This window comes from Xenopus laevis, chromosome 5S, assembly GCF_017654675.1.
Source record: "Xenopus laevis strain J_2021 chromosome 5S, Xenopus_laevis_v10.1, whole genome shotgun sequence".
Lineage (NCBI taxonomy): Eukaryota > Metazoa > Chordata > Amphibia > Anura > Pipidae > Xenopus > Xenopus laevis.
This window is the reverse complement of record NC_054380.1, coordinates 115535153-115545233: the sequence shown is the minus strand read 5'-3', so window position 1 is coordinate 115545233 and position 10081 is coordinate 115535153. Positions and strand designations below refer to the sequence as shown.

The 10081-nt window shown below is 40.9% G+C and overlaps 1 protein-coding gene across 3 annotated transcripts; it reads left to right on the top strand.

The window, feature by feature from the left end:
• The first annotated feature begins 356 nt into the window (after window positions 1-356).
• On the top strand, window positions 357-5209 carry hes6.1.S (hairy and enhancer of split 6, gene 1 S homeolog). 3 transcript variants are annotated; one of them, XM_018265863.2, is made up of 4 exons: window positions 357-489; window positions 1792-1878; window positions 3500-3581; window positions 3733-5209. In XM_018265863.2, the coding sequence occupies exons 1-4, from the start codon at window positions 469-471 to the stop codon at window positions 4104-4106; spliced, it is 564 nt and encodes a 187-aa protein (XP_018121352.1). In that variant the 5' UTR covers window positions 357-468; the 3' UTR covers window positions 4107-5209. The 3 variants fall into 3 exon arrangements, with proteins under 3 accessions (XP_018121352.1, XP_018121351.1, XP_018121353.1); XM_018265862.2 differs by having other exon boundaries at window positions 406-556; XM_018265864.2 differs by having other exon boundaries at window positions 460-607.
• The last annotated feature ends 4872 nt before the right edge of the window (window positions 5210-10081 follow it).

The window sequence follows — 10081 nt, the reverse complement described above, 5'->3', positions numbered from 1 at the left end:
GTCAACGTTTTTTTTCATTCGAAATTCGACACTTGATAAACTGCTCCAAAATGTACAAAACACAAGATTTATAAGGCGAGTTAATAGGCCCCCAGCACATGTAATAACGGGATATATGTTTGTACCCACACACGTGTATTTACAGGTAGCTGCCCTGGCCTTGCTTCCGCGTTATATTATGAAAGGGCAGGTGGTAATAAACTAGACAGGGAAGAAACACCATTGTTAGAATTCAGTGCGGGCGGAACTTCCAACCTAAGCATATTCCCCAGTGTAGCCACAGACTCCTCCAGTCCTATCAAGCAGCTGCCGGCTGGGACAATGCGCCGCGCTGCAATTGGTTAGCGGCGTACGTGACGACACCAGCGGCCGACCATTCACATGGAAATGAGGCGTGATATATAGAGGCTGCGGGCCGCCGCGTTGTGACGTCACAAAGAGAACCGTAGAGCGTCCTTTAACCATCACATGGAGCGCACGGAGAGGCAGGTGAGGGATATATCTGCTTCGTACCGTGTGTCCGTATAGATCTCCCATGGAGCGAGGGGACAGGCAGGTGAGGGAGACCCGCGCCCGACGCTTCTACTTCCGTTCTGTGCATATATAAGTATGTAAGCGCGCGTGTGGATTGAACCAACAGGCCGGGGGTTGTCTAGCGCCAGAGATCGCCGTGGGATTCCATTGTGCGCGCTGATTGCTTTGGCTTTTTAATCGTTACCCGGAGCCTTTCGGATTCGACCCTCCATTGTGCCAGGAATATGTGCCCGCGCTTTAACGGATCGTGTGCGCAGCCTGTGTGTGTGTTTACGCGTTCTACGTGCGAAACTGTCGCTTTGCATTTGTTTGGACGCTGTATTGTGCAATAGGCTGCCCGTAGCATCTCCTTAGTTTTTTATAGAACCGGTGCAACCGAGCCGAGGGCTTTCATGCAGCTACTTGAATGCGTTTGCGCTCATGTTTGCGGGTAGAGCCTGCGGCCAATCAGCTGTTACCGACCTGCACGTTTATTTATTAATAGTTGAGCGCTGTTGCTGCTGGGAGCTGTAGTTCTAATTTGGGCGCACAGAGCTGCTTATATCAATCTCTGTATCGCTTGGCCATTGCAGCCTTGTCCTGGGGCACTTCAATAAGTTACTGTTCCTTTATTCTAGGGTTTCCCTTCATGCACCTGCAGTTTGTCCCTTTATTGGCCAGATATTGCTTTGATTGTGACTCCTGAAGCAATAGAGCAGATTCCTTCTCTGTCCCTATGGAACCTACTTCTACTGCAGAGAGTCAGAACCAGCAAAGCCAAGAGCGAGAAACCGCCACTGCTTTCTGTTATAATTACAAACTAATTTTAAAAACACACTGGGGGTCATTTATCAACACTGGGCAAATTAGCCCATGGGCAGTAACCCATAGCAACCAATCAAATTGCTGCTTTCATAGTTCTACTTACAGCTGGCTTTAAAAAGCGAATCACCGATTGGTTGCTATAGGTAACTGCCCATGGGCAAATTTGCCCAGTGTTGATAAATTAGTGAACTTTCTGTATTAAAACATAAAGAAAGTGATGTTGGATGAGTTTTCTTATAGGAGAGCAGTGCTGTATAATGAGCTATTTCTCTGTAGATTTGTTTGAGATGTTCAGTGAAGACTCGGTGGTCTTGTGTTAACAGAGTAGCACCCAGGAAACATTGGGGTTCATGTATTTGCACTGGGTAAAATTAGTTTAGTGCAGTGACCCGTAGGAACCGGATATGTGTTATGGCAGTGTTTGACTGGGCTTTTGCTTGGCTGTTTATACAGATGAGGAAACCTCTGGTTGAGAAGAGGAGGAGAGCCAGAATAAATGAGAGCCTACAGGAATTGCGTGGGATCTTGTCTGACTCTGAGGTATGTATAGGAGCTTGTGTGAGCAGCCTTAATGGCGTTGCTGTACCTGCTGCTTGAAGGGATTGTTCACCTTTAAATGAACTTTTAGTAAAATGTAGAGAGTGATACGCTGGCACAATTTGCTATTGGTTTTCATTTTTTATTATTTGTGTTTTTTGCGTTATGCAGCTTTTTATTCAGCAGAATTCCAGTTTGCAATGTTAGCAATATGGTTGCTATGGTCCAAATTACCCTGGCAACCATACATTGATTTGAATGAGAATAAGGAATAGTAGGGGAGGGTCAGAACAGAAAGATGAGTAATGAAAAGTAGCATTAACAATAAATGTGTAGCTTGAATGAGCATTTGTTTTTAGACAGGGTCAGTGACCCCCTTTTGAGTCAGGAGAATGCAAATAATTCCTAAACTTTAAAAAAAAAAAAAAGAATCATGAAGACCAATTGAAAAGTTGCTTAGAGTAGGCCATTCTATAACATAGTAAAAGTTAACCTGAAGGTGAACCACCCCTTTAAAGGTGTATGTTTATATTAACACTCATTTATAAAGTGGCCGCAGAGCTGCACAATCATTGGATGTATACATGGTATATACAGATTACATACAAAGCACAACTGAGTTAAAGAGGACACTACTTTTTCTCTGTAATAATAAAACCGTATCCTGTACTTGATCCAAACTAAGAATTAATAGTTATTGGAAATAAAACCAGATTTATTTCATGTTTACATGATTTTCTATAGACTTAAGTTACGAAGATCCAAATTACAGAAAGATATGTTATCTGGAAAACCCCAGGCCCTGAGTATTCTGGATAGCAGATCACATAGCTGTAATCTTATTGGGGGGGGGGGTTCTTCTTTAAATGGGTGGTTAACTTTTAGTATGTTCTAGAATGGCTGATTCTAAGCAACTTTTCACTTGGTCTTCATTTTTTCTGTTTAGCTTTTGAATGATTTGCTGCCTTCTGACTCTTTCCAGCTTTCAAATGGGGGTCACTGACCCCATGCAAAAAAACAAATGCCCTGTAAGGCTAACATTGCATTGCTATTGCTACTTTTTATTACTCTTCTTTGTATTCAGACCCTCTCCTATTCATATTCCAGTCTCTTATGCAAATCAATGCATGATTGCTAGGGTAATTTGGACCATAGCAACCAGATGGCTGGAACTGTAAACTTGGAGAGCTGCTAAATAACTCCAAAACCACAAATATTAAAAAATGAAAACCAATTGCAAATTGTCTCAGAATATCACTCTCTACATCAGGGGTCCTCAACCTTTTGATTGGCTGTGATTGGCTTTTCGGTAGACTCTATGTAGACTGGCAGCCTACAAAGGCTCTACTTGGTACTATACTTGGTTTTTATGCAATTAAAACTTGCTTCCAAGCCTGGAATTCAAAAATAATCACCTGCTTTGAGGACACTCGGAGCAACATCCAAGGGATTGGAGAGCAACATGTTGCTCACGAGCTACTTGTTGGGAATCACTGCTCATACTAAAAGTTAACTCAAAGGTGGACAACCCCTTTAAGTTATGGGAATTACTGCTGCTATACCATGAATATACTCCTGTGCTAGCCTTGATGGTAGATGTTTACATTGCAATGTCTCTTTTTAGCTTCAGTCAAAAATGGAAAATGCAGAGGTTCTAGAACTGACTGTGAAACGCGTTGAACGGGTCCTCCGGAACAGAACAGCTGGTGAGTGTCCATGTCTCTGTTGTGCGCAGCATGAATGTACAGAATGTCTTGTCCTAACATGAATGTGTAATGGCTTTGGTCTGGTTGTTATGGCTAATGCCTTGTCTGTTATATTGTGCTGCTGCCAATACTCATGGTGGTTTATTTGCAGAGGCTGATCTGTTAGAACATGAGGCCAGTGAGCGTTTTACAGCCGGATACATCCAGTGTATGCATGAAGTTCACACCTTTGTATCCAGTTGCCCTGGCATCGATGCCAGTCTGGCTGCTGATCTTCTGAACCACTTGCTGGAGTCCATGCCCCTGAGTGAGGGCAGCTTGCAAGACCTTGTGATGGATGTACTTCTGGATTCCCCCAACTCTGAAGAGGGATGTGGCTTGAGTTTTCTGGGATCCTCCTCTGAGGACAGCTGCTCGGATATGGAGGAATCTGAAGGGGAGAAGGCTGGAATGGGTTTAGTCCAGGACAATAGCCGTACCCCTGAAATTCAGCCCCCGGCCTCTGCTATGTGGAGACCATGGTGACCAAATGAAGGATACAGAGCATGGGGAGCCATGCTCCTATACTAGTGTTTAATCTACATCCACTATGGACGTTCTACCACCTGTCAATTCTGTATTTTTGGATCCTTCTAATAGGAACTCAACCTATAACGCAAAGGACTTTGTACTGTTGTATAGGACGACCCATGAAAATTCTGATGGTTCCACTGCCTCTTCCTTCTGGATGTCTTTCACTATGACTGTTGCAGACGCTGGAGCATCGAATACAAGTTTCCATTACAGTGTTGTAGTGTATATAAAGATTCCATGTTAATACTGTGCCGTACGGACGTTAATGTTACTGTTCATCCTATCCAGTGTATTAAGCAACAAGAGTGGAGGTGCCTTTTATTTACAAGCTGGGTATTCAGTTAGGTTGGTTTATGTTGACTCACTGCCTACTACAAGAACCACTGCTCTATAGTGGTTACTTTACGGTCTGTTGAATGGAAGCAAGATGAGTTTGGCTCAGCATCAAGGCTTTCTGCCATCTAATTGTTGTTGGGATACAACGGTCATTAACAAGGATGACGGTTGCACTTCAGTAACAGTTAGAGGGCCATGTTCCCCACCCCCATTTACGTATAGTTAGTACTCCTGGGCTGTATATGCATAGTGTCTAGTGCATTGAGATTTCATCCCTAGCAGGGATTTCTAGTCTTTGGAAAACTTGAGGTTCTACCTTCAGTGAAGGAGACTGTAGAAGTTTGTTCGGATACCGATTTGAAGGGTGCTATAGGAAACAAACATTTTTGACTTTGCAGGTATTTGTGTATATTAGGAAGGTAACTTACGTGTGTTTTTTTTTTTTTTGTTTATTTCTTTTCCCTGTTCATGTATATAGCTTCTTATAGATGAATGTGTAATACAGTTGGGATCGGGTACTCGTTTGTGAGAGTTGTGCCTGGATCTTCTAAATATATTGTCTTTTGCTTCTTGACAAGCACTTACTGTCTGGTTTTTAAATTTCTCATCTTGGAGGGTTTTTTTTTTTTTTTTTAATTTTTATTATGCTGAATGTACTAGTGTGTCTACAGATAGAGACTGCATCAATTGCTAAATAAATTAACTATCTTCAAACTTCACTCTTTATTTTGTTTGGGGCAGCCCTGCCTGGGCTTTCAGAGAATGAGTGTTAATAAAGTCAGTGTATCCAGTTCTCAAATGCATTCATTATACCTAAAAGTTTGATGTAATAATTATAATGCAGTGTTGCCCTGCACTGGTAAGACTGCCGTTTGCTTCAGAAACACTACTATAGTTTATATAAATCATCTGCTGTGTAGCAATGGGGGCAGCCATTCATATGAGAAAAGGCTCAGGTTACACAGCAGATAAACTCTGTAGAACACAATGGTGTTATCTGTTATCCACTATTTAACCTGTGCCATATAGACTTTTTTCAATTTCTGCCATTGCTACACAGCAGCTTGTTTATATAAACTATAGTAGTGTTTCTGAAGCAATCACATCAGTTTTACCAGTGCAGGGCAACACTACATGATATTTTAAATACACTATAGCCTTCTAAGGGCAAGTGACTATATGGGAAGCCGGCACAACTTGTGTGAATCCTAAGATTTCTTTGCTTGGTGTTGCACAAATGATGCCTTGGCTTTTGCAGAGTAAAGTGCTATTGTTCTATGTCTTTAAAGCAACTGGCAAACCCCGGTGCCATGGTGTGATAGCACTGGCCACTGGGGGCATAATTTTTAAGGGGAAACTAAACTCCCTAAAATTAATACTTGAGCATCAGCTTATATCAAATTAAGTGGCATATTAAAGAATCTTATCAAACTGGAATATATATTTACCGTAAGTAAATACTGCCCTTTTACATCTCTTGCCTTGAACCATCATTTCATGATGGTCTGTGTGCTGCCTCAGAGATCACCTGACCAGAAATACTACAACTCTAACTGTAACAGGAAGTAGTGTGGGAAGCAAAAGACTCATGTGACCTATCAAGTATAGTTTGTTTGACCCGTGAATCATACGATCCCAGGGGCCTGCCCTTATTTTTTTAAAATGGCAGCTTTCTGCTTATGATTACCCAATGCACATACCACTAAAAAAAGTATATTATGAAAATACAATGAGCTGTTGTATGAAATATGTTTTTAGAGACCTACATTGTTTGAGGGAGTTTCCTTTAAGGGAAAGTAAAAAATAAAAAAAATTGTTGTACTACATTAATAACTTCTATCCTGTAATATAGCTAAAGTTACTTTTATGCCTCCAACGCCTTGTTCTGTTCTACTGTCACTGGTAAGGCCATGTTCCTTTGCTTTACTCTTCCTGAGCACTGCTACTTCCATCTGAGGGGGCCATGTGGTCAGTGTTCAGCTGGGAGTTTCAAAACTTGGTGTCTGGCCAGTGAACAAGGGCATAGATCTGTTATCCAGAAAGTTGCGAATTATGGAAAGGTTATCTCTGACTCCATTATAATAAAATAATAAAAAAAATTTTTTAAATGATTTCCTTTTTCTCTGTAATAATACCTTGTACCTGATATAATTAATCCTTATTGGAAGCAAAAGCAGCCTATAGGGTTTATTTAATATTTACATTTTTTTCTAGTAAACTTAAGGTATAAAGATCCAAATTACAGAAAGATTCGTCATCTGGAAAATCCCCAGGTCACAAGCATTCTGGATATCCAGTCCCATATATATAGAGATAAAGATAGATCTAAAAATTACTTAGTAATTTCTTAAATTGAGTCTGTAACGCTTCGAAGTCCAAATCTGGCTGGAGCCGAGGAAGAGTGTAGCAAAAAAGGTTTGTTTTAAAATGGGAATCCACGATCAGACATTGCAAAAGCAGTGCCAAACACTTTAGAATTTCAATTCCCAGCTGGGGTTCTGTGGGAATAATATGCTTGAGGTCTGTGAATTTAGTATTTATATTATGCATAAGTAGATGTTGGACCATTGGCCTTGTACAGAAATAACTTGTCATTTGGCAACAACAGCTCTCTGCCAAATTTGGCAAACCCAGGTGGTTGACCAAATGGGGCTGGTCTGTCCCTTTGTAACTTAAGGAAGGGGGCCCAGAATGTCACAACAAAATGCTATCATAGCATCTTAACCCTTTCCCTGCCAGCCGTTTTGTCCTAGATGCGAACATCTACTGCCAAGCAGTTTTTAGATATTTTGCACTCTTTCACTTTAAGGGCCTTTCCTGGGGTGGTCTTTTAGTTAACCCAGGAAAACAATATATTGTTTTTTTCAGGACAACCTGAACTTTCACAATATGAAGAATTTTGGTGTAATTCTACTTCTCTAAAAAAATATTGGATTCTAAGTGTCAAAAAAAATGAAAAAAATCATGTTGCACGAAGAACAATCACATATATCCGAAACATCATTCATTTTATGTACGAGAACACAGCCGATTTAGAAAGGTCTATGTCTCCTGAACGCCACAATACCAAATATATATAGTTTTATGGAGATTTCTCACTTGTATAGCTCAAAATCTACAAGCAGTACACAACCAAATTTCCAAAGCAACACTCCCCAAACGGCATACTTTTGATTTCAAGGCCAAACATTCCGCTAACAGTAGGTTTACCCTAGAAAACTACCCATTACTAGAAAGAACAGATTCTGGTGAATCAAAAATGGGTAGAAATATCTTTGTACTCCAAACCACCAAGTTGCAATTGTTTCCTAAAGTTATAATGTTTTATAGAAATTGGTGAATTTTTTGAAAAATGACCTCAAAGCTTCCACTCTACAGCAACATATCTCCCACACATCATTAGGTATCAATGTAAAACACCCCAAATATAAAATTCTGGGTCCACTGAACAGTTTGATGCCCAATATGAATAGATGTACCCAAGCACGTGGCATAGGAGGCCCCAAAAGGAAGACCACCCGTTTGTTCTGTCATTTCAGATACTGCAAAATCAACACATTTACATCGTTTTGGGGGGCGGCAAAGGTAGAAAAAAGTACGTTCACCCCAGAAAACCATATATTTTCGGAAAGTACACATTCCCCTGAATCCAAATTGGGTATGCATGTCTTTCTACACAGCGGCAAACCATTCCTAAATTTGGTGATTTTGGCGACATTTCACCCCTTCATGACATTTCCAAAAATCACCTAAAAATTTCTACCCTGCAGCATCGTATTACCCACATACTTTTAGGTATCAAGAGAAATCACCCCAAATATGAAAGCCTAGGGTCCTCTGAACAGTTTGATGCCCAATATATATAGGTGTACCCAAGCACGTGGCATATAGGGGCCCCAAAAGGAAGACTCCCATATGGTCTGTCATTTGAGGTACTGCAAAATCAACACATTTACATCGTTTGGGGGGGGGGGCAAAAGTAGAAAACAGTAAGTTTACCCCAGAAAACCATATATTTTCGGAAAGTACACATTCCCACGAATCCAAATTGGGTATGCATGTCTTTCTACGCCAAAGTACCAAGCCGCAAATCATTCCTAAATTTGGTGATTTTGGTGACATTTCCAAAAATCACCTCAAAATATCTACCCTGCAGCATCGTATTACCCACATACTTTTAGGTATCAAGAGAAATCACCCCAAATATGAAAGCCTAGGGTCCTCTGAACAGTTTGATGCCCAATATGTATAGGTGTACCCAAGCACGTGGCATATAGGGGCCCTAAAAAGAAGACCCCCATATAGTCTTGACATTTCAGGTACTGCAAAATCAACACATTTATATTGTTTTGGGGGGGGGGGGGGGCAAAAGTAGAAAACAGTAAGTTCACCCAGAAAACCATATATTTTCGGAAAGTACACATTTCCACGAATCCAAATTGGGTATGCATGTCTTTCTACGCCAAAGTACCAAGCCGCAAATCATTCCTAAATTTGGTGATTTTGGTGACATTTCCAAAAATCACCTCAAAATATCTACCCTGCAGCATCGTATTACCCACATACTTTTAGGTATCAAGAGAAATCACCCCAAATATGAAAGCCTAGGGTCCTCTGAACAGTTTGATGCCCGATATGTATAGGTGTACCCAAGCACGTGGCATACAGGGGCCCCAAAAGCAAGACCCCCATATAGTCTGTCATTTCAGGTACTGCAAAATCAACACATTTACATCGTTTTGGGGGGGGCAAAAGTAGAAAACAGTAAGTTCACCACAGAAAACCATATATTTTCGGAAAGTACACATTCCCACGAATCCAAATTGGGTATGCATGTCTTTCTACGCCAAAGTACCAAGCCGCAAATCATTCCTAAATTTGGTGATTTAGGTGACATTTCCAAAAATCACCTCAAAATATCTAACCTGCAGCATCGTATTACCCACATACTTTTAGGTATCAAGACAAATCACCCCAAATATGAAAGCCTAGGGTCCTCTGAACAGTTTGATGCCCAATATGTATAGGTGTACCCAAGCATGTGGCATATAGGGGCCCTAAAAGGAAGACCCCCATATAGTCTGACATTTCAGGTACTGCAAAATCAACACATTTACATTGTTTTGGGGGGGCAAAAGTAGAAAACAGTAAGTTCACCCCAGAAAACCATATATTTTCGGAAAGTACACATTCCCACGAATTCAAATTGGGTATGCATGTCTTTCTACGCCAAAGTACCAAGCCGCAAATCATTCCTAAATTTGGTGATTTAGGTGACATTTCCAAAAATCACCTCAAAATATCTACCCTGCAGCATCGTATTACCCACATACTTTTAGGTATCAAGACAAATCACCCCAAATATGAAAGCCTAGGGTCCTCTGAACAGTTTGATGCCCGATATGTATAGGTGTACCCAAGCACGTGGCATACAGGGGCCCCAAAAGGAAGACCCCCATATAGTCTGTCATTTCAGGTACTGCAAAATCAACACATTTACATCGTTTTGGGGGGGGCAAAAGTAGAAAACAGTAAGTTCACCCCAGAAAACCATATATTTTCGGAAAGTACACATTCCAACGAATCCAAAT

What these genes read in the sequence shown, in the direction of transcription:
- hes6.1.S (XM_018265863.2), top strand. Translation starts at nt 469, where the DNA reads ATGGAGCGCACGGAGAGGCAG. An exon ending in TGGAGCGCACGGAGAGGCAG is followed by an intron (nt 490 to 1,791) that starts GTGAGGGATATA and finishes CTGTTTATACAG; the next exon opens with ATGAGGAAACCTCTGGTTGA. An exon ending in GGATCTTGTCTGACTCTGAG is followed by an intron (nt 1,879 to 3,499) that starts GTATGTATAGGA and finishes GTCTCTTTTTAG; the next exon opens with CTTCAGTCAAAAATGGAAAA.